The sequence below is a fragment of the Condylura cristata genome, unplaced genomic scaffold, assembly GCF_000260355.1.
Source record: "Condylura cristata isolate star-nosed mole 26May11 unplaced genomic scaffold, ConCri1.0 scaffold00033, whole genome shotgun sequence".
Taxonomy (NCBI): Eukaryota; Metazoa; Chordata; class Mammalia; order Eulipotyphla; family Talpidae; genus Condylura; species Condylura cristata.
Window position 1 is genome coordinate 8,433,896 of NW_004567134.1, and position 27,774 is coordinate 8,461,669.

A 27,774-nucleotide genomic window follows, 5' to 3' on the forward strand; every position below is an offset into this window, starting at 1 on the left:
CGCACTTGCCGCAGAATGTGGTCCTTATTCTGAAATTGTGTAGCAGTATACTTAGCAAGATGAAACTTTAAAAATAAATCAATGCAAAACATTTATTAAGTGACACATCATAGGTTACATGTTAATTATAAAAGTACTGAAGACTTACATTCCATATAGTTTTGAAGATGTTTTATTCGATGTAGGTTAACTCAGTATTTGCAGTTGTTTCCTGGTGGTGCTGCGGTGGACTTTGCTGTGTGTTATGTATCTGCAGGACCAATTTTGAAGAGAAGTTAACACAGTCCTAATCAGCCCTAATCAGCAGGAAGGTTGAAGAGCAGTTTGAGCAATAACTGGCACTGTGTTATCGAAATAATAGGAATATAAGTTATTTCTTTAAAAATTCATTTAATTTATTATTTTTTTTCCTTTTTGATCATGTAGCCCTATCTGTGATGAAACCAAAGGTAAACTTTAGTCCAAAAGAAAATGAGAATTTGAGCTGTAAGGGGATCACGTTGCAATTTCATCTGTCCTATGGATTAACCTTCATCAGTTTTGTCCTGTTTTTTGTTAATGCTACAGTGGGTAGATGCCAACTTTTCAAAGTCATTTTGCTTTCATTAGAAGATAAGGAAAATATACAGGATATTTTCCCCCTACATCTTGTTCTGAAGTAACATCCTTCTGAATATAGTAGTGGTAGTTACTAGGTGGCCTTTTTATATAAGGAAAGCTTTAAAGTAACAATGGAGAGTGACAGGGTCAAGTTCACATCTGTTTTACAGATATGATGCATGAATTTTACACTGATATCCAAACTTTCACTAGGTGGGATCAGTTAAATATCAGTTTTCCAGGTTGAAACTGCCAAATTTTGCCTATCCATTATCTAAGGTGATTCTTTTTTAAATTTTAGTTATTCTTCAACTTTTTTAAGGTATACTTGACAAAACTATAAAATGTTTACAGTGTATATTGTGATGATTTCATGTATGTATACATTGCAGAAGGAGTCTCCCTGTACAGTTAATTAGCAATTTGGTCAACTCACATATTTATCTTTTTCGAATGAGAATCTTTATATTCTGCTCTTCTAGTAAATTTTGATTATAAAATATAGTGCTGGCTGCTACAGTCACATTGTACATCCTCATCCACTTTTTTCACCGACAGATTTTCATCCAATTCCACATTCTAAATGTTTTAGGCTTTTAAGAATATAGATATTTCTATACCTATCCATACAAAGAGAGAGAGATAGGTCTGGTATATGTCCACATATATATATACATATATATATATATATATATATATATTTTAATTCTTTAAACAGGTACCCAAAATTGTGTCAAATGTGATTTTTGCATTCTCTGGTTCCCCAGCACTCTTTACAAAACCAGTTAATTATTTGTAATTAAGAAGAACAACTTATTTAATTTAGATTTTTTTTTTACTTCTTATAACAATAAATATTAGTACTTGCAATGTGTAAGAATTACAAGTATATAAAGAAATAACTGCTTTCTTCTAAGATACATAAATATAGGCATATTTAAACAAAATTGTTTCAGCCATCTCTCTTACTAGCAGTGGAGTAAAACCAAAAGATACAAATTGTAAACAACACTTAACATTTTTTAAATGTTAAATTTCTTTTTGCTAAGTGAATAACATCACAGATATGTTTGAAAATGAAAATTATTCTGTTGATGAATTTGATTACATGCCTAAAAATTTGATGCTATAGTTCCTAATAAACTGATACACATATGTGGTTAGGCACTATTTTGCCATAGCTTTGATTCTTCCTGATACGTACTGAAAGTATTTGAATTTCTTTCGGCTTCACTTTAACCCCATAAATGATTATCTTTAGCTTCTAACTTTACAAAGAATTTTTAAATTTTAAATTTTTTAAAATTTTACTATACTACATAGTAGTAGTAGAAACTTGGAATTTTTAATTCTTTACTCTGCCAGAATGACACATAACTGTATTTGAAGACCCTAGAGAAGGAAATATAGCTGTTGCATAAAATTAAAAAGAAGTGAACAGCAACATAGTAAAGTGAATTATTTTAATTTTCATATAAGAATTAGATGGAAATAACATTTGTTGAAAGTCTAAAGTACTACTATTTGTGACATATAAATGTATAGAGACTTTGTTTCATGTTCTTATCCAAAGAATTCTTGCGTCTGCTCTGTATCCATTTTCCTGGCAAACTGTTTTTTGAAAAAAATGTCCCAGAAGGATAGCCTCACTAATAAAAGTATACATCAATTCTAAAGTTGAAAATTAGGTGTCACTGTATATTTCATTTGAAATAACTGGCTATTCTTGATTTTAAAAATATTTATTTCCCACACCTAATTTTAAATTAAATATCTTCAGTGGAAATGAAATGCAAAAAAATGTAGTTTTCTGCTCAACTATAGTAATTTGTCAGGTAACCATTTACAAAAGTCCAGCTAACAACAGCAAAAAATCAAGGAGTGATTATGGAATTTTGGAAAAGCAGATTTTCTTCCAAATAATGCATATATTGCCTTACATATGAGGCAACTACCAGCCACTGTACATTTATTTTTTTCTCTAAGATGTGTGATTCTAGTAAATATGAAAGATTTCCGTCCTTTTGAAGTATCCTACTTGTGTTTTATACATGTAAGTATGTTTGAGAATGGTGACCTAATTTTAAATTCTTTGAAAGTTTGAAACTTGGATTTTGTGATGTGTTTTTAATATGTTTTTTTAGTGTGATCCATTTGAATTATCGGCTTTTTCCATGTTACAGGAAAAAAAGATTCCTCTTTATAGATCTCTCAAAAGTACTGTTTTCTTTTCTGCATTTTGTTTGTTTTTTTTTTTTTCCCTTCAGACGGTGGGTCCGGCTGCTGTTTGGCCGAGAGTTCCCCCTTCAGGATCTCCTGGTGGTCTGGGATGCCTTGTTTGCAGATGGCCTCAGCCTGAGTTTAGTGGACTATATTTTCATAGCCATGTTACTCTATATCCGAGATGCTTGTAAGTATTAATGACCTTGCCTCCGTTCAAGTAGGTGGTTCTGATTTTTCAGTGTGTTTTATCTTAAATATCCTTTTTTTGAATTCTGATTTACACACCACACTTTTATAGTAAGGAAAATGTTGAAATTTTCGAGGCATACCCTTAGCATCTCTTTTATTAGTGAACCATGTACATATTGGGCAATGTGAAGAATCAGAATATTCTTCAGAACCATTTTTCTAAAGACTTTACTCCTGCTTTAATCTCCTCATTACGCTCATTTGTGAACGCACATATAAAAAGCCAGCATTTCAGATATGTTTAGAGCTCCACCTTCTGACAGGTAGAGAGTATTCAAGGATATTTATTATGAGATTGAAACACTTTTATAGAATCACAACTTGCCAATAAAAATTGAATATTACATTTAAAGATATTTTAATGTTTCAAATATAGGAAAGTTTTTTTTTCTCAGTATAGTGCCAAATGGTAGACATATTCCCATCAGATCTACCTTAAGGTGCTAGAAAGCCAGGGTCTATCTCTTGAATAATCCTCAATTTAAAGAAAATATCAGAGCATGTTTTAAATTTCAAAATAAGTCAAGTTGTTTTCCTTCTCAGAAAAATAATCACAGTTCACAAAACAAGATTTGTAAGCCAGAATATAATTAGAAAAGATTGCACAAAATAATGACTAAATAGGAGATAAAAAGCTGTCATAAGGATAGGACTTTGTCAGAAGAACATAAACTATTTGGAATCATTCATAATCCTGACTGTTAAATTGTTCCGCGGTTTCTTCATTTGTTCCCTGAGTGCCAGTGTGCCAGATGTGCTTGCATGCCTCTAGTAACACTAATAATATTCTTTAAAATTTTAGATTAGGCTTTCTCCATTCCCTCCAAATTACTACTTGAATGAATGTGACAAGAACACCACATTTTACAAAAAAAAATGTGGATTTTTTTTTCTGTGCCTTTAAGGTCAGTTAGTTTGGATTTTGACAGACAGTGAAAAGTTCCTTCTTCTGAGTCAGAGCTAATCAGATGTGAACGTGGAAATTATGGGAAACATCTGGGAAGTGGGAAGGCTGTTTGGGTAGATTTGATGGGTAATGCATGTTAGGATATTCATTACCAATCTCCCACTTTCAAGTTGTGTGTGTGTGTGTGTGTGTGTGTGCTTAATGTAAGTTATAAAAGATAAAAAGAAGCTCTTTTATTAACATAAAGAAGGCAGATAATATTTTTATGACATTTCCCAAATCAATTATCTATTGAAATGTGTTCTGATTTTCTGTAGTCTTAAACAATTACATGTTTGTTCATAACTTTGGTTGCATCACCGCTATATTTCAATTTTACCATCCTGTCTCCTATGCTATAAGATCTACTTTTTAAAATTAATTTCATAAAACAGCTAAATTTTTGGCAGCTAGAGCCCTTATACATTTTAAATCCCTCTACTTAGGACTTTATAAAACATAGGGACACATGTGGGAAAATTCAGGGGAAGTAAAGTTGTTTACTCACTTCTCTATTTAGCCTAACTTAATTTTCTTGGTTAAATCTATCACAGTGGATGAGCTCTCAAAAAAAAAAAAAAAAAAAAAAGGGTGATTATGAGATATATAAGGGACACTGTTCCTGTCTTCAAGAAGCTTGCCAACTATAAAGAAAGATAGGCACGATTAATTTCAGGTTAATAGGTCAGATGCTAAGATAAAGGTAGCATGAAAGTTTAAAGGAGAAGTACTGAGCTCCCTGCTACCTCAGCTGTGAGTGACTAGAAAACATAGAGGCTGTGCTAGTAAGCTAGTAAGGGGATCTGCATTCTAGGCAGAACGACAGCATGGACCACAAACAGCCTGGAAGTGAGAAGCTTAAATGACGTGTGTGTGTGTGTGTGTGTGTGTATTTCAGTTTCTACCAACTGTTCGGTATTACTAGAGTTCAAAGTGTAGAAGAAGCTATCATGTTATAAAAAGCAAGCAGGAATGGAAAGGCCGTAAATGTCATTAACCTGTAATCCATAGAGAGTTGCTGAAAGATTCAAAGAAGTACGGTCAGTTTTAGATCGCTCTGGCAAGCAGTAAGGCAGGCAGACTTGAAGGAGACAAGATGAGAGCCAGGAACTCAGATAAAAGATTATGGCCACAGTCCAGGAGGAGAAAGGATGGATTAGATGTATCTTCAGTGCAAAGGTCAGTATGCCTTGTGCAATGTGACAGGTGGGACAGAACTGGAAGTTGTAAAATCACTCCTACCATGGAGAGTTGAGGAACTGGGTGATTCTGTGAACTTAGGGAATTAACAAGCATTCACAAGTTTTAGGAATGTAAATGATTGACTTTTGCACATTCTAAATTTGAGATGCCTGTAAGAAATGATGACCTGAAGATTTAGAAAAATAAAGCTCAATGTCAGTGTCAAGACAGCAGGTTGAAATGGTTAAAAGCTGTGCGTTAAAAACAACAACAGCGTGATCACCTAAGAATAGGGTGACCATATATATCAACTTGCTCGGGACACCTTGGTTTACACCTGCTGTTCAAGAGTGGTAATGATGAATACGACCTTCTTTCTTTCACAAAGACATCCCAATCCTGTAACAATAATCTGAGCAGCCTACCTAAGCTGCACACTTACATGGACAAAGACAGAACTCCGTTTGACATCAATGTTAAGAAGCATCAGAGAAGAACTTGGGTTGTAAACTCACAAAAACGCTTATCTGAGCCCAGGGAGGAAATAGGTGGTCAGGAGTATTGATGTACAGTAAGATTGGCCGGAAAAGCCTGCTCAGGCTGGACACAGTGGAGGAACAGTCATCAGACACCTTTGTCAGATGGACTGAGGGGAGTGGTGGAGCAGAAGCTGCATGATGGTACGATGAAAAGTGAGAAACAGTTAAGAAGGTCCTTCAAGGTCATCATTTCTACAGGTGGTGGTGGTGATTTTATGTTTACATGACATTTTCAGCTAAAAAGTTAGCTAAATAGAAAAGAATGTGGAGACAGAATGTGGACCGTAACCTCTAAAGGACCGTAACCCAGAGAAGGGAAGACAGTGCTTGGGCGTGAGGTTGGATGGCTCTGAGGCGCAGACAGGGCGCCTGGGGGCCGCGCCAACTGATAAAGACCTTTTCTTCTCAAACCTGTTTAAGTGTCCCCTCTAAGGATCAGCACTGGCTTTTCCCTACTTGTCTTGGGACGAAATCTGTGAGAAGAGATAAGTTATCTTGTCTGCTTTACATTTTGTTTATTTATTGCATGTGCTTTATACCCATCTCCCACACACATCCCTACCCCCACTCTCACCACACCCCCAGGAGCGATAGGGTTTGCCTGACTTGGGGTTTCCCTACTGCATTCCAGCATCTACAACAGATCTGATGCGGTTTCCTGAAAAGCAGAGGCTGAGTGGAATAAGAGAATAGACAGGCGCTCTGAGACGATGAAACAAGTCAGGAGTCGCTTGGAAGACTGGATCAGGAGTGAGAATTTGGTGTTTCTCAAGGAAAGAGGCAGGAGGCACCAGGCAGATTTCAGAGCTGGACCATTGTAGGGACACAGAAGAGGGGAGGTGGAGGAGCTCTGAGTCTGACAAAGGCAGAAGCAAATTCGTATGTGGGAGTGAGCAGGGCAGGGCTGGGGGGATTGAATGGGAGAAACAGCTGACCAACACTAGACAAGCCAGGTGTAGATGTGGAAGGTTCTATAGCCAATGGGTAGCAGCACCAGACCTCTGACTTACGATGTGTAGACCTTTGACTGGCCCTGTAAATTGTGTTGATATCTAACACCTTAGAATCGAATTCATTTAACCAGAAGTCTCTCTAAAGTCTACTGTCTCTTTGAATTTACTTTCTCTCTGGAAACTTTGTAAATGGAAATGTTTCCTTCTTGGCCCTTCCACCTACTTGTTTTGTTTTGTTTTCCCATTAGCCATCTTACATTATTGTTTTCCTGTTTTGTGCGAGTGTGATGGTCTGACATTATTGTTTTCCTGTTTTGTGAGGGTGTGATAGTCTGACATGGTCATCGTGGCTTCTTCATGGCTTAAAAGTCTTGCTCTTTATTCCCTGTTAGATCTCTGCTTACTCTTAGTCAGTGTTTCCATCTGTCCTGCCCCGAATCTCTACTTCTCTATTTTCTCCTTAAGAGCAAGTTCAACATTACACGGATATCAAAACGCAGTTTATTTCAACTACACATTGAATTTGTGTTTTCTGGAAAAGCATTACCCACACTCAGGAACTAAAAACAAAGACTCTCTTAAACCACATGGTGACCTGTCAGTGTTGTTATCAAAGCACAAGTTGGGGTCTTACTTTCAAAGTGCTTCAGCACTTCTACGCTGCCTTTCACACATTAAATATTGCCATTTATTTCCCTGTCGCAGCTATAGACAGTAACATGCCCTTTGAGTTTCAGATTATATTACTTTATGTTTTAGTATAAAAATCTTTTAACATTTCATTAAAGTGGCTGCTATATCATGATAGCATATTAGCACATTGTCAGGACTTTTTAAAAACACTTCATTTTCTAGAGTAGTTTTAGGTTTAAAACTGAGCAGAAAATACAGAGTTCCCATCAACCCCACCCCATCTGCACACCTCTGCCCCCAACTCTTGACATCCCTTGCTGCAGTAGTAAATTTATTACTATCTACCACTCTGCATCAACACATCATAATCACCTGAAGAGTAAAGTTGATGTTACACTCTTATGCTTGTATAGTCCATGGATTTGGACAGATGTGTAGTGACGTGTGTCTACCATTATCATATCATATCATAGTTTCGCTGCCCCCAAAATCCTCTGCTTTCCACCTTTTTAATCCCTCCCTCCCCTATAACCCATGACAACCACTGATCATTTTTATTATTTCAGTAGTTTTTCAGAATGTTTTATGATTGAAATCATACATGGTGAAAGTTTTTCATACTTGTGACATGCACCTAAGTTTCCTCCATTGTCTGGATGTACCACAATTGATCCCCTCACCTTCTGACAGACATCTTCATTATTTCCAAATTTTAAGAAATATAAGTGATTATCAAATAACATCAATGTTCATTCAGGTTTTCACATGAACAGAGTTTTCACTTCACTTGGGTACATACTGAGGCGCAAGATTGCAGGATGGAATGGTGAGTGTAGCTGAGCTGACTGGGAGCAGGCTCAGGTGCTAGGTGTCTGAGTAGCCTGTTAAAGCAACAAGCCAAAAAAACGACTCATGAAACTTTTAGCTACTTCGGGGTGATATGAGTTAGAGCCAACCAATGGAGAAACTGTTGACTCCTGTTAAATTTCACCCATGAAGTGGCACTGTGGCTGAAGGTCAGGAAAGTCAGCGCAGATGTGATGAGTCGTCTCATGCTTAAGGGCATTCTGGACAAAAACCTCACAATTTCATGGAACATGGATTCTGAGGTTAAAGTGAAGAAAAGTGACTTCAAAATTTTCTTAAGGAGGTCTCGGCAGAGGTGCCTGAGAAAGACCTTGCCCAGGGCCTCAGATACAGAGACCCAGCGAGAAGACACTAGGACTAGAAATACAAATATGTGACAGATCATGACTGACTAATTTGGCCTATGGCCTTAATTGAAGCTCCTTTCAAGACCACGCTGCCCGGCTGTGCACCAAGTCTGGTATGTGGAGGACAGTTTTTCCCCATGTAACCTGGCAGGTAAAGCCTTTTGTATTGGCCAGTGTTCTCCAAAAAACTAGAAGCAAAGGGAATAGGTAGAAATACACATGAGGGTCTTTACTGTAAGAATTGACTCACATGGTTATAAGGAAGCCAAGAAGCCCCACAGTCTGCTCTCTGCCAACTCAATAACCAGGGAAGCCAGTGCTTTAACTCACCCCAAATCTGAAGTCCTGAGAACTAGGGGAAGAGGCCAATGACCCAAGAACCAGCATCTCCAATGCCGAAGGGCAGAAGAAAATAAGTATGTCAGCTTAAAGAAGAAGAGAATTTACCCTTCTCTAGCCTTTTTGTTTCACTTTGGCCCTGTAGGGAGGTGGTACCTGCCACATTGGCGAGGGCCTCTCTTTACTCAGCCTATTCAATCAAACATGAATATCTTTCAAAAACACCCTCACAGACACACCAGAAATAACATTTCACCAGCTGTCTGGGCATGTGTTAGGCCAGTCAACTTGAAACATAAAATGAACCATCATAGCTTTGTTATCGCCGATGGTCAGGCCCCTGAAATCATCCCCCCTTGCCAGGTGGTCCTACCATTCTGCACCCCACCAACAATGAGTGAAAGTTTGTGTGCGCTGCATCATCACCAGCATCTGGTGAAAGGAGAATGGGAATAGTCTTGCAGGTGGACAGGGTGGTTCTTCCTGATGATTAGAGTAATGGAGATGGTGAACTTTGACCCAGTGACTACTTTATTTCACAAGCTTTCTCTCCCAATTTTTCTCCCTACCTAGATTCTTCCTCCCTTTTAATTCTTCTGCCCAGCAGCTGAGTAGAAATGTCATTAAAGAAGTGATTAAGGATATTAGAATGAGATGTTATATTGAGCTCTTATGTTTACTTTCATTGCTCCTGAAACCCCATTAAAATAGCATAAACCCACAGGACACAGAGAATTAGGAAGCTTGCAACAATTTTGGGAGCAAGAAAACAGATGGATGAGTGATAACTGACTTATCAGATCCAAGAAAGCTAAATACAAAATCAATAATGGGGCAAGCCAAGAAATAATCCATAAAATTCCTAAAAGTGTAGGAACTGGCAGTGCTCAGTACTGCTGAAAATTGGTAGGGAGAGAGAAAGAGTTAAAACTAGAAAATGAGACTGAGTGAAAATCATTCTTCTCATTTAAGAAGCTATTTGACACAGATCTCTAACCCTTCCCTCCAGGGTTGTCCACTAGAGACGGTAAACTAGAGAGTGCTTGCACTAGGGATTGGGGGAATTTCAGTGAATATTGAGCCAGCTGGTTTTACAACCTCAACTCCTGGGACACTGAAGCCAGACTGTCTTTGTCCAGGCAGAAGTTGGAGAATCTTCTCTGAATGATCTAATCAACTCCCCCAGAAAAGCCCTAAAAATCCAGGTTCAGAGACTGGCCAGGAAGTGACCTATGTGAACCCCAGAGGTAATAATCCCACCCAACTCTGCACCTACAACTTTCTTCAAGTCACCTTTGTTGTGCCCCACTATTGAGCAACCAGGTAACCAAAGTCACAAAACATTTCACAAAGGCATCAATGTCAAAGCAAATATCTAAACAGCCAACCTGGAAAATGGAGCTTACAGAACATGGGCTATGCAGGGAGAGGAACAGTCTCCAAGCTAGGAAAATTCCTGATTGAAAGGAGAAAGTAAAAACTAAAAATGGAAATATGTCTAAAATAAGATGGTTGAAAAATTAAAAAAGAATTCCAGAAAGTAGCACCTAGAATAGAAAGAGAAAATTAAGAGAACCATACATGATGGTAAAATGTCTTTAAAACAAAGGATATGAAGGGGAGGGGGGAGGAAGGCAAGGGGAAATATCCAAAAATAAAACTGAGCAAACTGCTCAAAAAACAAAGAAATTTCTAGTCCAACAGAAAAATGTAAGTTCCTCCATTGAAAGGGCCCATTATATGTGAAAAAGGCAAACCAAAATAAATGATAATGAGTTTACGGAACATTGCAGAGAAGAGCAAACAGAATATTGTGGGCAAGAGAAGGTCAGATAAAGAAGGTAGAGTTAGAACAGTTTGAGACTTTTCAACAGGAAGCCAGAAAATTCTGGAACAGTGTTCCCAACCTTCTGAGGGAAAAGTATCTTTCAAACACAGAAAATTCATAGCTTGTGTATGAAATACAGGAGAATGTGCATTTGGAAGATGTGTTCCGCCAAAACAAAGGAGTAGAACAAGATGGAAGCACTTTAGGAAACAAGACACAACGTGGTCTGGAACATGGTCTGGAAGATGAGAGGGCAGGCCAGAAACCTCGTGACATATTTCCATTTTTTTGTTTTAAATATATTGAGAGGAAATTTATATGACTCGGAAAGCATTTGGGATTAGACACAGACAACTAAGCAAGATAAAACTCTGTTACAAGACTGTCTTGAGAAGCAAGACTTGAAACGTCAAGAAAGGACGCTGCAAGACAGAAGTTGTGTTGATGTGCAGCGTTGCTCTCTGTTACCACGTTTGTCTGGTTATAAAAATGAAAACTAAATATTGATCTAACCAAAGTTATGATTGAACTTCCTGGCACAAGATGGAGAGCTAAGGAACGCACATTGCTCTGGAAGTCAGTGGAGGCTGGTTTCAGGGGCAAGGATGAGTTAAATCTTTGTCTTGAGTGGGCAGTCAGTAGATAATGTTTCAAATAAAGCTAATTGCATGTTTTGTTTTGTTTGCTTTTGCAATATGGAATTTGAAATCAGGTCAGAGAAAGCGAGTATCTCTGAGGAAGAGGGGGCAGAAGACAGCAAGTGCTATTTTCATAAATAACCTAATTTCACTCATTATGTACAATACATTGTGACTTTCATAAAAACAAAAGCTACATTTAAATTATCCACAGTGAATCTGTTATAGGGCACCTCAATTCAGAGAGAGGCACCCCTGAAGTCCCCAAAACCTGCCTGCTCTAAGTGGGTTCTGCCATCCGCCGCAACAAGACAAAACATATAAAGCTTTAATGAAAAGTGACTTTAATACAGTGAATATACAATATGAAACACAAAGAATGTAACTTCTAAATCAAACACCTGAAGTTACCCATCCCCTCGTGGGCAAAAGTCAACCCAAAAGGGATTGGCCCAAAGCAAGGCCTGAAAGCCTGCCACAAGACTAAAGCACCTTCTGGCCGGGACCCATGGAAAAGGGTCAGAAATGGCCAGACAAATCTGAGAGGAAAAGAGCAAAATCAAAATCAATATAAACACTGCCATGGTCACCTCCCTACAGGTATCTCACCCACATCTGCCTTAACCAGTCCAGGGTCAGGAAACAAGCCCGGTTTCTTCATCACATGTTTGCTGCTCCATGTGGCTTCCTTAGGTCTCCTTCTCCATCTGCCTCTGCCTTCTCTCTTCTCTCTCCTTTTTCTCTGCTCAGTTCCACCCTCCTTCTGGGTGGGGCAGGGAACCTGGAACTTCCCTTCTCCTAGGGACCACCCAGTTACAATACAATTAAAAGTCGCGGTTTACCTAGTGCAACCTCCAAGTTTGTCAGTTTTTTTTTCTTAATAATTTCTTATCTGCTTCTGTATTTCTTTGCTGTCTTGGAAGTGTACACACCCCAAATCCATCCCACACTCATCACATACACACATACTGTCCATTTTTCCAGCACTTTCTGCCACTCTCTTCCTCTGCCCCTTCCTTCCTGTGGGTGTCGTCTTCTACCCTGGGGGTATTCCCTGGAACTTAGTCTGGACTCCAGCCTTTTGTCTTTCCCTTCCCCCCAAGGGTCACTGTGTGGGCATCTGTCTTTCGGAACCACAACCCTGACCCCATTCTGTTCAGTCTTCAGCCAAAGTGAAGTGCAGTCTGAAGTCGAGTCCCACCTCGGCGAGCCCAGCGGGTTCTCTGCTCTCTCCGCGGTCCGTCTCTCTCAGCCCCGCCGCCGGGACCCCAGCTTCCCGCTCGCTGAGCCCCTCGCTCACCCTCTGTCTTCCCTTCAGTTCCCTGTCTCCGGCGAGCGCCCCGCGGCCTCTCTTTCCTGCGTACAGCGGTTTTGATGTTTCTCTTCCGCTGGAACATGAAGAGAAATGGAGACTGTACCTCCTTCTCACCTCCAGGATTTAACTCAGGGTGTGGAACAATGTGGGTATTTAGTCAGCACTTGTTAAGTGAGGGAACAGAGACAACAGACAGGGAGCATTTCTTAAATGCCTTCTGTGCTCAAGCATCTCTGACCTACACTTAAGTTATTTTCTTCTTTTCTTTATTTTTTAACATTTAAAAATTTTTTATGCATACATCTATTTACATTATTGTTCATTTTAAACCAATGTTTAGCCCCTCCCCCCCACCACCGGTCATCGCCACCTTCCCTCACACTCCTCCCTCCTTGCCTTCCAGTCCCTCTCTGTCTCCTCCCCTGTGGGATATCTTTATAATCGTCTGTTTGTTTTTGTTTTGTTGTGTTGTGCTTTGCATTATAATAACAATACACTCCCCCCCACCCCCATTCTTTGGTTCTCTTAAATTCCTCCTAGAGTGACTTACACTTACCTTATTGACCCGCATCCGGACACTCCTGTCCTCTGCTTATCTTTACCGGTTTCACTGTTTTGTTTGTTTGCTACTACTGAGGAAAACTATCTAAAACAACTCTTTGAGTACACTCCAGAACAGCTGTGGGCCTTGGAAAGGTAGAAACAGAGAAGTCAGCCTTGCATCCTTTGGAGGTAGTTCTGTTGAGCAGGGAATGAGCAAGAAACACACTACTACCAGAAACCCTGCCTGGAGAGTAAGCGTTTCTAGCTGGTTATTATTGCTGTAAAGGTCAAATAGAAATTCTTACTCTGTCACACCCCTACTGTTTTGTTTTTTAAAACAGCTTACTTGGTGCTCTTTTGCCTCCTCTAAATTGGTCAAAGTTATTCAAAAGGGCTTAATACTTAGCTTATGTGGTTGCAGATTAAAAATACTCTTAAAGTAAAAATTTCTGATTCCTAGGTGGCATTAGCTGAAGGCAGGGAGCTATAGGGGAATAAAATTTTACCTCCACCTATCTTAGGTTTTCATCTGGGACTTTTATCAAAAAGGCAAATTAACAGAGAAAAATAAACAGAAGTTTATTAACATGTATCTCTCGTGTACACATGGGAGATACTTAGGGAATAAATGAGCAACTCAAAGAGAGATGAATTCAGGATTAAATACCATCTTAATATAAAAAGGGGAGAGGGATGGCCTCTTAGGGAGACAAAATGATTTTTAGGAAAGATGAATGAATAGATGGGCGGTCTAATGGTTTGTGACAAAGTTGGGGGTAAATATGACAATTGCATTCCTTTCAGAGGATTTATCTCTGTTAATAAGGGAAGTTCAGAGAAAGTCTCTTCCTGCACTTGCTATTCCCCAGGTATATTCCACTTAAAACAACTAGTGTATCAAAGCAGCATGGTTTGGGCTGTCACTCCCCGCTAGCCCTCAGAGCTCACCCTCGCTAGCTGTTACATTCCCAGGGCCAGTGCCTGGTACCCCAGATTTAGTATATGCATGGGGAATGTGACAAAATGGGTAGATGGGGAAATGGGAGAGAGTGTCAGGCAGCTTTGGAGATTGGGTCATGCCAAACTTCCAAAGCTGCTTAAGAGTTCCGCACAGAGGAATATAAGAGAAACAAATAAGATGTGGAGGGAGTATGTTGTCATTACAATACAAAACACAACACAACAGACTATCATAAACCAGAGCTATCCTACAGGGGAGGGGGACAGAGAGGGACTGGAAGGCAGGAGGAATGTGGGGGCTGTGGTGATGACGGGTGGGCGAAGTGGAGGAGAGGGGAAGTCAACTTCGTTTTAAAATGAACAATAATGTAAATAGACATAAATTTTAAAAGAAGACTTCTGCACAGGAGTAAAGATACTAATCTACTATTTGGAATGACTCCTCCACTCCATGATGTCATCTGACTTTCAAAACAATGTCCTGACAGACACAGCCACGTTAGAGCGAAAGCCCCTGGAGCCAGACTGTTTGCCGCGTCTTGCTCTGCACCACATCAGCTGTGTGATATGGACAAGCCACTCCACCTTCCCAACTATCAGTTTTCTCACCTGTAAAACAGGAACAATAATTATACCCTGAGAGGAAATGGCCACAGGAGTTAAGTCAGATAGTGCAGGAGAAGTTCTTAGCGTGGGGTTTCATCTCAGAAATTCCATATTCATTGTCATCTCAGCGGTTATCGTGCTGAGAGCTGTTCAGTGTTCCACATCTATCCTCTGCTTAGATTTTCTTGAGGGTAAGGACCATGTTTTGTTACTCTTATATCACCTCCAAACGTGGGGCCTGTCATGGATTAGGTATTAACAAATACTTACAGAACCGAATGAGGCAGTCACGTAATTGTTTTAAAGTCAAAAGGAAGAAACCATTTCCTATCTCTTTTATAATATACGTGAATTCTTCCTAGGTCAGTCCCTAGTGTATAATCATTTTGGAATTGGGGAAAATAACCTTTGAGTTATAAAATAAATTGTCTAGGTTTTATTTACTTGTTAGATTAAAAAAAAAACCGTAGATGAAAGCATTATACTATTCGTATATTCACAGTATCCAAGCTTTTAGAACTCTAGAGAAAAATGGACAACTCTAGAGAGAAAATGACAAAATGAACAAATAAGAAAAGGGGAATATGAACAGATACAGAAAAGGTAGGGCAAAGGAGTGCTTTACAAATGAAAGCAGATGTATGAAATTACAAGCTGTCAGATCAGCAATGGAAATGAAGATGATAAAGTGGCTCTTCCCATAGATTCTAATTACTCATTTTGCCCAGTCCTGTCTTCTTTCCCCATAATGTTCCTGAGAAGGAGGGAGGGGGACGGGAAAGCTGAAGCAAGAAACAGAGTTTCCATCAGAAGAAAACACAACTCTTAAGAATCACGGGTATTTCTGATCCCAAAGTTGTGTATTTTGTGACAGGAATTGTTGCTTCTGCATTAGTTATTTCCCTACTGAATGTTTTTCACCTCACTGTTCTGCTGAATGGCAAAAACTCCATGACAGCACAAAAAGTCGGGCTGTAAAGTTTCTCCCACGGGCAGCTTACAAACACAAGTGTTGTTAGTGGCCAAACTCTAGTGATAGTGGCAGGTGGGTGGCCTGGAAATGAGGTCATTTCCATGGACCTACCTGAAAAAATGTGCTTAATAATGGCACCCATAATTAGGTTGGTTTCCAACAAATTAAATGGCAGTCCGAGGAACAGAGATTTTGACATCCTCTAAAAAGCTGTATAGATACGCTCCCTCAATTTTTTTTTAAGCTTTAAAAAAATAAAATAAAATAATTGGGGAAATTTTATTTTCTCAAATTTCAAATATGTAATAGTCATATAGATGTGTATGAATAAATACAACATGTAAGTTATACAACATAACAATCAAGATAAATATTATTTTATGAGAATTTTAAACTGGTTTTATCACTTAAAATTTTTGTTACTCACTTTTAAGCAGCAAAACTTGAGACATTTAAACACAACCATATAAATGGCAATAAATATGCAGGCTTCTAAGAGTTTATTTATATTACAAATGCACACACAGATATCTAGATCTAAGGCTCTTCCTTCCAACACCCCCTGCAGATACGTGTGAGTATATTGCAATTAACAGTGCAGTGTGTTGATTCAAGGGCCATTTGGTAAGAGTCCCTTCTCCCTAACTGGTTATTGGTTTGTTTTTCTTTGAATCTAATTTTTTTTTTTACTCTGGTAATTCAAATATCTTAAACAATATTGCTTCTGAATTATTTTTTCTTTCTCTGATTCAGTGATCTCTAGCAACTACCAGACCTGTCTCGGCCTTCTGATGCATTACCCAAACATTGGGGATGTACATTCACTGATTCTTAAGGCTCTCTTCCTTCGAGATCCAAAGGTAAGCTTTCCAGTTAGGACATACACAAGTGGTTAGAAATTTGTTTTCTCTGTGTGACTCCAATTGTTCCTCATGTAGAATGTCTAATGGTGATGAATTGCCTAGAAATGTCGAGAATTGTAGCCCAAAACTCGGTTACTTCACTGGCAATTGCTTCAGGAGGCAGATTAAGTGGACACTGTCTGCAGTTGAGGCACATGCCTTCTGCCTTCCTCATAACCCAGGGAAATAGTTAAGCGGCTGCCCCTTTTAGCTACACTTTGTTCCCATTGCTCCTCCCTAAAGTAGCCAATTTAACCAAGTAGAGTTTTGGGGGAAACGTGACCAAGACTTCAGAACCATGGAGAGGTCCAGTTTTCTAAGAGATGATGCTACAACGCAATACTTAATTATTTGATATCATGAACACGTTTCTTATGTTATGGTGAAAAAGAACCTAATAAAATAAGGATCTAAATACTCTAATGCTGATTTCTCTATTTGAACTTAAAGCAATTCACCAAAATTTTCTTTACACTTCAGAGAAAAAGTGTGCTCTTTTACAACTAATGTTATATTTCTTGAAAATAAGAACATTTAATGATCTAAAAAAATCTGTGAATCCTTGATGCTTTTGAGCCAAACAAAAATATTGGATGAAATTTAAGAGAGAAAGCTTCAAACACGAGTATGAGAGTGCCAGGCGCTGGGTGGTAATCCCAGCCTTTGGCTCTTTGGCAGAGCTCCCAGCCGCCACGTTGGCAGTTGTCGAGCTGTCTTTGAGTCAGTCTGTCTGCGGATTCCACTGCCAAAGCGCTGTCTGATCGACTTGGGCCTCCAAGTTCAACTTACATTTCGATTCTAAAGGATTTCTGCCCTTTCCTTGCTTGTTGACTTCACAGTTGAGTACATCCTCTCGTTAGTCTTTGATTCATTTAAAGAATTGGTTTCCTTGTGACTATATCCATTTGCTGTATAAATATAAGAATTTCTATCATTTAATTTGCATCATACAATTTCACTTTAAAAAATTAAGTATAATCTGTCATTTATCTGCCACATACAGAAACCTAAAAGTCTGACGGTAAAAATCAAAAGTTCATATTCTTTTGTTTTTGTTGTTTATGTTGTATACTTTTTTTTGTAAAAGTAACCGAGTCTATGAAATATCTAGAAAAAGAATAAAGATTGAGCTGGCTGATTTATGTGAGTTTTGACCTACAAATTTCTGATAGATTCTATCAGCTCAGCCTCAGAAATTAGAGTTGTAAGATAGAGAAAAGTTACAAAAATAGCAATTTGAATTTTCTGCTTGTGTGATTTGTTACATTTAATTGAAGGGAAATGAATATGTTATCTAAACATACTGATCTTGATAAATTTTCCCTAGCTAAATATGGTTGATCTTCCTAGGAATCATTCACTCTTCTAATTGAAGAATCCTATATATTAAATCCTTCAGTGCTATTAGTGGAATCTGAAATTTTAACATTGTATTATTTAATCTCAATCAGGTAGTAGATATACTATGTAAGAGTATATGAAGCATTAAGAAAATATATGTGTCTGGGAAGTTCAAGAGAAAAAAATAATATTGTGAGTGTCTAAAAAAGGGAATCCCCTCTTTTACTTTCAGGGCCACATGAAGTATAAAAATATGATTAACATAATGGTCCACATGTGGGACCTTTAGCATCTCTTATATGGAGATGTAAGAAATTGTGTAGGAAGAGAGAGACACTGAAAAGTCTCTTTAAAACAAGTTCATGGAAAGATAATATTAAGAAAAATAAAGTTCTGTAGTATTAAGGAATACTAACCCAGCAGTGTTTTAGTTAAGTGCATATAATTGCTGACCCACTGGCATTATTTAGTGTCATTGATAACAAGTGGCACTTGGAACATGTGCCATTGTAGGTTTGCACAGTAGAGTGTTCTACACGGAGCCTGAGTCAAGAATCAGAACACTGGGTCATGTCTTGGATTTGCTGCCCACTCTATCTGTAAGTTTGGTAAACGAGTGCTTGCTGTGTCTTCGTCTTCTCTTGTGTGATTGAATTAAGTTGATCCTAATGACCCACCCAACCAGAACATCCTCTGTCCATAAAGAAGTCCGTATGTGGACCCTCCCTAGTGGTGCAACACTATGAAGCTGTCCGCAGCCACTGCAATCACAAGTTCAATCCCTAGTCAGAGAGGTGACCCACATGGCATGGCAGACCTCCCCTGACCTGCCCGATGCTTCCAGCAGTGTGTTTCAGTTATCTACCTGTTCTGCTCCCCACTCTATCTCTGGTGAATCCTCTCACCCTCTATAATTCTGGCCTGTACCCCAGGTCTTGTGTTCATAAATAAATCTTTAAAAACTGAAGTCCGTATGACTTCTAATGAGCTAACAAGATCCAATCCAGTGCTACAAAATATGAGTGAAAAAATATAGCAAATTTATATATATATTACAGAAATCCACAGCAGAACAGAGTTTTCAGTGTAGTTAATGTTAATGATTATAAAGTCAGTTGGGGACATTTATGCTGAGGGGGGAACAAGAAGGGGAAGAAAAGATAATGTTACCTCACCCACATCTTCCAAAAATCCAGATATCCCAGTGCTTTAAATAATGTTTTAATATGATACACAAGTGTTATATGACTCAAATAGATCACAGTAAGTAAGCAAACACACATGTCTCTATGAACTGGACTAGTAGAAAGATGAAATTTGAAGCATTTAAGTAGCTTGTCTGTGTGCCAGCTTCATAAGACAGTATTGAACACTGTTGAAAGATTCAACTAAAAATGTACAGGAAAAAGTGCCCCCACCACCATCACCACACACACACAAGTTCATGGTTAGCCTTCAATTAAACACTTTCCTGCTATTGTTAGGTCTCACAGAGATCGCTCGGTTGAGCATAGACTCTTCAAGTAGACTCTGAACACTGCGCTCTAATTTCTAATTATTTTATTTCAGATCAGTGTTTTATCATGAAAAGATTTCGCATGTGAACAGGCTGAAATAATGGACCTGTAAACAGTAATAACAGGATCATACTCTTTCGTAGCCACCTTGATGTACTTCATTTGGTCCTCACAATTAGAGTTGAGGGGGGCAGAGCAGATTACCTTTCCTCACCCTCTTTCAACTCCGAGAAAACATGGCTTTCCCAAGACCACAAAACTTTCAAGCTTCCACCTTCGCTAGAGTGACCCCAAGGTCCTTGTATGTCGTCCCCTCCTCTGGGGCCCAGCATCCCGTTCTCCTCCAGGAAGCCATTTCAGGCTCAGATAGAACATGTTGTCCCACTTGAGTTAACAGTTTAACTACTTGTTTATTTATCTTACCGAGTGTTCATCCTTATGACCCTAATTATTTTTTAGCCTTTATGTTCGTGTTTTGCCATGGGGTGGTATTAAGAAAATAATGGTAGAATTGAATCTGACTCAAATGCTAAACTTCTTCTATTAATCTAGGTAGAGCTTACTATTTCTAGAACCCAGATCCACTTCCACAGAAGTCATAGCCCTATGTAGATTTGTCAGCTACCATTTTCATCAAGTTGGTAAATTAACCCACAACTTGCACTTTAAAGAGCATCTAGTTCTTTAATTTACTGTGTCTGAATTATTTAAAAACACCTTCAAATGATATGGGGCATGGAAGTCATAGCAAGGAATCTAGTCAGTGTGCTCAGACTGTCAGAATCTCAGAACTGCAAAGAACCTGGGGCCCTAATCCAGGTTCTCTCTGCCTGTAGATAAACTAACTGAGGATCAAGGTGAAATTTCAAGATTTAGCCTCCGTTCACGCAGCTTGTGAGTGGCTAAGCCAGCAAATGAGCCGATGTCTTCTAGCTATGTTTCCACACAAGCACTGTAACTGCATTAGTGTTTAAAGTATTGGAATTCTAACTACTGATATTTCTCATAAAAATTCCATTTGCATTATATATTTATTTGCATCTGTAATAAATGAACTCATCACAAATATAAGCAGTCTAAGAAGTATTTGACAGTTTTAAAAAATGCTAGATGTCAGATAACCTGAGTATAGCATCCGGCACTCATTCGCCATCAGTGCAGATTTTTACTTAACTCTTCGGACCACAACCTTGATTCTCACTTTCTTTTCTTTATCAATATTAGAACTACTGAGCAGATTTCCAAAACGAATCCACTAAATGGAGTAGAGGGGTAGGAGGAGGACAGTCTGAAAAATATGAAGTGATTAAAAAACATTGTTCTAACTAGTTGTTCAAATTCAAAAAAAAAAAATTTTAAAACCCAATTAGAAACAAAAGTCATAGAAAATGTGAACATATTGTGTTCCTTAAATAACCAGATGTTCACTCCTTCCTGAAGGCAGTAAGGGCTAGGAATAAAAGGTTTAAAACTATTGTTTTAAGTTAACTGTGAATTTTGCAAATCTGTTTTTACCCTTTAGCAAATAAAATTCTAATACGGAAACATAAGCAAAGTAATTTTCATTTTTTGGTGCTTTCTTATTTGTGTTGTGTGTTGAAGTGTTAACCTTATCACAAAGACTTATTACCAATGAAATACAGTACATGGATTAACATTTTAGATTATGCAGTAAGAATTTGACAGCTACTGTTTGTTTTGGAGACTAGAATATTCAAAAAAAAAATATCTCTGGTAAGTGTGTAAGCAACCCTCTTAGCAGTGACTGTTAATGTTTATAGAAGAAAATTGCTAGAAATAAGACCATTTAATTTCATAGTCATTCTTGTACAGAAAGACACACTATAAAAATATAGCATTCATTGTTCTTGTGCTTGGCCAATTCTGACTTGGCTTTTGTTTGGAATTATATTAAATTTTGCCTTTTTAAATTATACAAAGTCTGAATAATCAGATTTTATGCAGGTATTGTGTTTTTAATCTCTGAATTCAAAAAACTCCACTGTGCTTGTAACTTTTTAAAAATGTCAGATGGTTTGGGGAAAATGTCATATATCAGCATTGAAAAGTGGCACGTGGACTCCAGCCTCCTCCTTCGGGGTGTTAGAAGCGCCCCATCGTCAGATCCGTTGTCGCTGTTAACCCTCCGAGCAGCAGTGAATCTAAACACCACACGTGCCGACTCAGAACGACGCACAATATCCCTGCATTTGCTTTTCATGATACTTCCATCAAAGGTTCTATTCAGGCTTTCTAGTATGTTCCCCATGGGACTTTCTGTTACAGAAAGAATGCTTGCATTACTTCTGTCTTCACTTATTCACTTCTGTCTTATTCACTTTTTTCCCCCTAAAAAGCTGGAACATTTCTCTGAAAACTACCATTGTTTAGGAATCATCTGTGTTTGTGACAAAACAAAAGGTGGTTTTTTTCTTTGTTTCCAAGCTATGTGACTGTCTGAATCTCTTCTTAAATGAGCTCCAAACTTAGGCAAACCCGCCCACTCACTTATTCAGACCTCTGGGCTGTCACCTGGGTCTGGCCAGTAGGTCACCAAATAACTCTTTCTGCCATGTATCTATTGCTTTAACTTTTGCAAAACTATTTTGGCCAATGATGACATCTGAAACTTATATAATGCTATAATACAACTCTTCCTGGATAAAAAAAAAAAAAATTATTTAAAATAATTTTTAAAGGAAGACTCTTCCGACTGCCAAACCCAGCCACTTTTCTTTCGCTCCGTCAACACTGCACGCTGCTGTGCAGTGTCACAGCCCGCTGAGAGCCTCTACCCGCCTGCCCGCAGCACGAGCCCTTCACCAGCGTCAGCCACACGGCCGCGCAGAAGCATCACAGCCGTCTGTGTTTACTGACCACGTAGCTCCTTGTCTCACACTTAGATGAAAGAAACTAGATCATAATCTCAAAGAACCTTTCTGGGTCCATTTTATTAGCAAAAGTCAATTCAACTCTCAACATTTTCTTTCCCCACTACCGACCCTGTGCAGAGCGGTCAGTATTCATTCAACAAAGCTGATCGGTAGCAGTTGCTCCTAAAATCTCTCAGAAGTCTTGGGTGAAACATATGACGATGAGTGAAAAGGACTTTTGACAAGTCAAAGGATGATCCGCTTGACTGATTTCTCTTGCCTTCTTTTAAGTTTTCACTCAGATCCAGTCCTCTTCCATGAGGCCCTACTTAGTCATGCCCACAGACTGACCTGATGCTCCCCTGCCTTGGCAATGCAGGCCCCTTACCGTTCTGCATTTCCCCCATCACAGTAACCCTCATCAGAGTAGATAATGAATGGTGATTACCCAAACCAAAATCTTAAGATGCTACTCGTTGCGGTTTAATTCAGCAAGTGTTTATTGCCTCCTTTGCCAGGTCTAGGGATATAATGAATTAAGGAGACACAGCCCCCTCCCCGCAACCCTTTCAGTCTAATGCAGTGGATCTAAACTGTGAGGTACTAACGAAGCTTATTACAAATAAGACGCGCAGACATTTTACTGCAAATAGCTCTTCAGTAAACTCCAGAAATCCATATTTGTTACAATTCTAAAACTGGTGGACTATGAGCAATGCTTTAAGTACCAGACACTAGATTGAGGAATAAGTTACTACACAGCTGAAAACCAGACCCCTGAAAACGGAAGCCTAGCTCTTAACCAGTGGCTTAACCAAATGGAGTGTGTACACATGTGACAAGTCCATTGAAGAAACCCAGTGGAATCCAGAAAGAAAATTATGAAACTGAAGTGTGTTATAGTTTTTTAAAGAAAAAAAAGGAAAAAATGAGATTGACCTTTTCTATACAGATTAACATGGTACCATCACATGGCAATGTGTCAGCCTGTGTGTGTCAGGTCCCAAGGGAAGGGGGGACTTCCACAGACAGGCGTCGACAGTGGTACCCTCCCTTTGCCAAGGAGATGTTGGGGGCCATGACAAGGTTTGCTAGATACCTTCTGCCGAGTTACTTTAGAGTTGCCAACTGGAATTTTTTCTGGGGGGAAAGATGACACACTCTGAATTGCTTACCTCCATTGTGGTGACAAGTTAGCTTTCCTCTACGCCTGTTTCCTTGGCTTAAGACAGTGACTACTTAACACAATCATTTTCACACAAAAGACAATTCATCTTAAGTTAGGATTGGAATAGTCCAGGTCATATATTGATCGTTCTTTGGGCTTCTTTCAGCATTGCTATTAACCAACTTTTTTATAGATAAGACAAGGGTTTGATTTTTTTTTTTTTTTAATGAAAAAGTTTGTGTTTCTTTACCTCTTAGGCTCACGGAAAGAGCCCTCTCTAAGGGCAAAGCTAACATCACAGTTTAAAGCTCGTGACCTTAAATCTCACAAACAGAGAAATCTGATTTGGTCAACATTTTCTCGCAGAAACCTGCTGTCTCTCAGGGTCTCAGAACTGAACCACCCAACAGGCTGCTGTGTAGAATCCAATGTCCCTTTCTCAGTCTGCACTGAACTCTAGAACAGCTGCCAAACTGGCATCCTGTGACCCCATAACCACCCACCACTGCCTGGTGGCAGATGTAGGCAGGAGACCATGTCATTATCACAGCCTTTGGAGTGAGGGAAGAAACTAAGTTCTTGAACGGATGGATATGTTGTAGAACTCTGTGGAAACCCAGTTAGAATCACAGAACTTGTTGGAGTGTCTGGTGTTCCGATGGATGAGATGGGAGAACCAGACTGTGAGAGGCCAGCACACCTGCATCACAGGAAGGATGGATTTATCACACAGACCTTGAACCTCTAACCCAACCTCCCCCCTACTGGCTTTGCACATATATTCCTCTTTGAACTACTTTTCTCTGCTTCTTTGGCAGGCTCTTCTTGACTGACATCTTCTTGCTTTTAATATACATTAAGTGTGTAAGGAATATAGTCAGTCTTGCTAATTGGACACCGCCTAGTTTCTCGAGGAAGGCTATGCACACCCCTGTTCAGAGGCACTTCACATTAACTCACAGCCTCTCCCACAGTTCTTGGGTGCACCTCAGAATTACTCCTAGTCATTAATAACCTTGATTTCTGAAAAGGAAAATTGAAATAATCGTCCCCTTCACACATATTTTTAGGGATACCGCCTCAGTGATTTCTTTTTACTGCATGGTTGCCTTCAGTAAATCAACAAGAGTTCAGCTTCAGAATATGTTTCCTACACCCTGCCATTCTTAGCTTTTTTGACAGCCCCTTCAGATTTAACTATCTCTTGTAGTGTTTACTGAAAACGTGTTGAAGAGATATGAATTGATGAAGCTGAGAGCAATAAGATGTTTCACAAAATTGTCAGCCCCGAGGTCTGACCATCATCATGTTAGAAGTTGGAGCTGTTAGTGATTTGATTCTTTCTGGCCTTTTCTTGAGGTTCCTATTGTAGTATAAGTGCCTTATTCATCACTTCTCTCTATCTTTCTATAATAACAGCAATACAAATAGAGAGTATTTCAAATTTATTCCACTTAAAGTAAATGGTGTATGGTGCTTACATGGTTTGAGCTGTCTTTGGGGAAGCACCAAGTGGGAACATTTGAAGAAGGCAGAAAGATGTCAGGAATGATTGGAATTGTTTTCATAAACCCTAGAAAGACATAAGCCCTTTCCCTCATCTTTCCCTCCAGTATCTGGAGAAACCGTGCCAGATTTTCTCATAAAGGGTCTAATTGAATGTATCTATTATATATTCCACTTATGAGAGGACCCGCTGACAAGAATGTCAGCTATTAATTTGAGATCAACTACTTAATTTACTTAATTGATAACATCTTACTCAAGCTTTCTTATTTGAACTTTCTAGCATTTGAAATATAGATAGGAAATGGTATCTGAAATAGCACCAAAACTGAACCTAAAATTTTAGTGTATAGTTAGGACTTACTCATTTGAAAGAAATTGACCTCTGATTAAACAAGGGAGCAGAGATTTTATTGTCAAAAAGATGTAACAGATTGGTACCATAAAAGGTTTCATTGGAAGAGTTAGTGTGCATGCATGTATATTTTTATTAAAATTATTATAATTTTCTACCCAGAATTCCTATTGTGGGAAGCAAACAGTGGCACATAGATAGTGTGCACATCCTGTTTCCTTCTTCTCCTCTTTGTTTCCTTTCTCTCGAAAAAAAAAAAAAAAAAGAGAGAGAGATTTAATGACTCCCTAGTGGCACTGGGGTTAAAGTCTCAACGCTATCAAGCTATCTCCAGCCACTGCAGCATGAGTTCAATCCCCAGCCGGGAGCTGACCCACATGGTGCAACAGACCTCTCCTGTCTCCTTGCTGCTCCCCTCAGCCAGTTTATTTCAGTTGTTCTGCTCCCCACTCTATCTCTGATGAATCCTCTCACCACCACCTTAGCTCCCCTCACCTCTGGCCTACACCCCAGTTCTTGTATGCAGGAGTAAGTAAATATAGAGCTTTCAAAAAAGATAACGTTTAGTTCTGAGCTTCTTGAACACAGAAAGTGTAGTAGGTAACTTCAAGTGATGTTTAAAGGCAAAATATCAACAAGGCTTGGTTAGTAGTTAGCTATGGGAGATGAACCATGAGTTACATTTCACAGGTATTCACTCCTTGATCTAGTTAGTAGGAAAATGTAGGTGAGTAAGTTTATGAGAGTGACTTATAAGAAGATGGACAATGAGTTGGTTTTTTAATGAAGGTTGTGGGATATCCATGTAGTGATGATTTTGAGTAGTATGAGGGATATCTCAGTAGAGAAATCTAGAAGGCAACTGTGTTGTACGTGTCTAGAGCTAAAAGGAAGGACCTAATTCAAAGATGTAGGTGTAAGAGTCTTGGGATGTGTGTATCAATTGCAAATGTAAGTTGTTGCCAAGCATGATATGTTGGGGAGGTGAGAAATGAGCCGAGAAGGCAAAGGGCTTGATAATAGGAGCAAGATGTCAGGGCAGGGGGAAGAGGCTTGTGGGAAGACATAGATGTGGAAACACCAGAGAGGACAGAATGTAATTGCCTGAGGGTAGAAAATCCTAAGAACATGAAAATTACTACTGATAAAGGTTGTAGGAAAATAAACAGCAAAAATAAACAACTAATCTAACATTATTATAAATATGAAAGTACTGACATATTTGGGGTGTACATTAAAGAGGAAATCAAAGTATTCTTTCGGACTGGATTGCTCAATGAACATAAATTAATTAAAGACAGTAAAGAGATTTTAGATGCTTAAGAAATAAAATGGGAGAAATGGATATGTATGGAATCTAGGGGTGAAAATAAATCAGCCACATAGTACTTTTCATAACAAAGGGGTATTTATTTTCATGTAGCATCTCCCAGCCAGGTCCTTACTAAAGCAGTATGTCTGGTTTTCATTCTTAATTCTGAGATGTGAAAACTGTGAAGTGTTACTTGAAGACATACAAACTGGTTATTTAAGAAAGCGCAGATGAAACTAGAAACAAAATGATAAAGGCTGTTTACCTGGAACTGAGTTTTTCTGCCCCAAAAGAAAACCAAGAATTACTTATGAATGAGAATAGTTGTGGGGTGTCGGCCCAAAGAAGTTTGAACATAAAAAGCAGGCAGTTCTTTCATTTACCATTTCCATGACTCAGGCCGAACTCCTAACCATTCAGCACTGGGTTCCTGTGAAATGGTGTGCGTTTGTTGTAAAAAGGCCGTTTATTTTGGTGGGGGTTGAAAAGAAGAAATTTTCTTTCTTTCTTTTTTTCTTTCAGTGAGGTAACATTTTACAATGCTATATGTGATTCAAAGGGTTACGATCACACCTCTTCATTTGTATGTTGTGAAAATACTTTGGTATGAGATAGTGTCTATAAATGGCCTAGTACAGTCTGCCACCCAATAAATGATAGCTGATGCAATATGCTCCTTCTGAAAGAGAAAGAAGCAAGATAAATTGATTTGACTTCATTTGTTTTATATTTTGAGGGAGTGGAGGAGATGGAAAGGACAGTGTTTACATTGATCTGTGTAATTACTTGATTGTCTCATGCTTTAACCTAAGTTCCATGAGAGCAGAATCATGAGTGTTATATCCTGGTATCCTAGTAAATAGTGCAGTGCCTGACACAGGAAATTTCTGGATAGAAAGTTTCCTGCGTGGGGGTGGATACAAAAGAATGTTTCCATGTTATATCTTTACCTCAACTCTCTGGTCTTTCTCTGTGCTTGGATTGTTCTTCATTAAGCCCTCTTGTTTTGGCAACTATACAGCCTCCCTTCCCATGCAGCTTAAATGAAACTTCATGGTT

General features: G+C 38.8%; 1 protein-coding gene across 3 annotated transcripts in view; it reads left to right on the top strand.

Moving 5' to 3' along the window:
• TBC1D5 (TBC1 domain family, member 5) overlaps positions 1-27,774 on the top strand; it is a 365,130-nt gene that overhangs the window by 259,287 nt on the left and 78,069 nt on the right. For all 3 annotated transcript variants that reach the window (XM_012732149.1, XM_004692291.2, XM_012732150.1), the window contains 2 exons: positions 2,868-3,010; positions 16,495-16,601. In XM_012732149.1, coding sequence (XP_012587603.1) covers positions 2,868-3,010; positions 16,495-16,601 — 250 coding nt within the window. The remainder of the gene's footprint in view (positions 1-2,867; positions 3,011-16,494; positions 16,602-27,774) is intronic.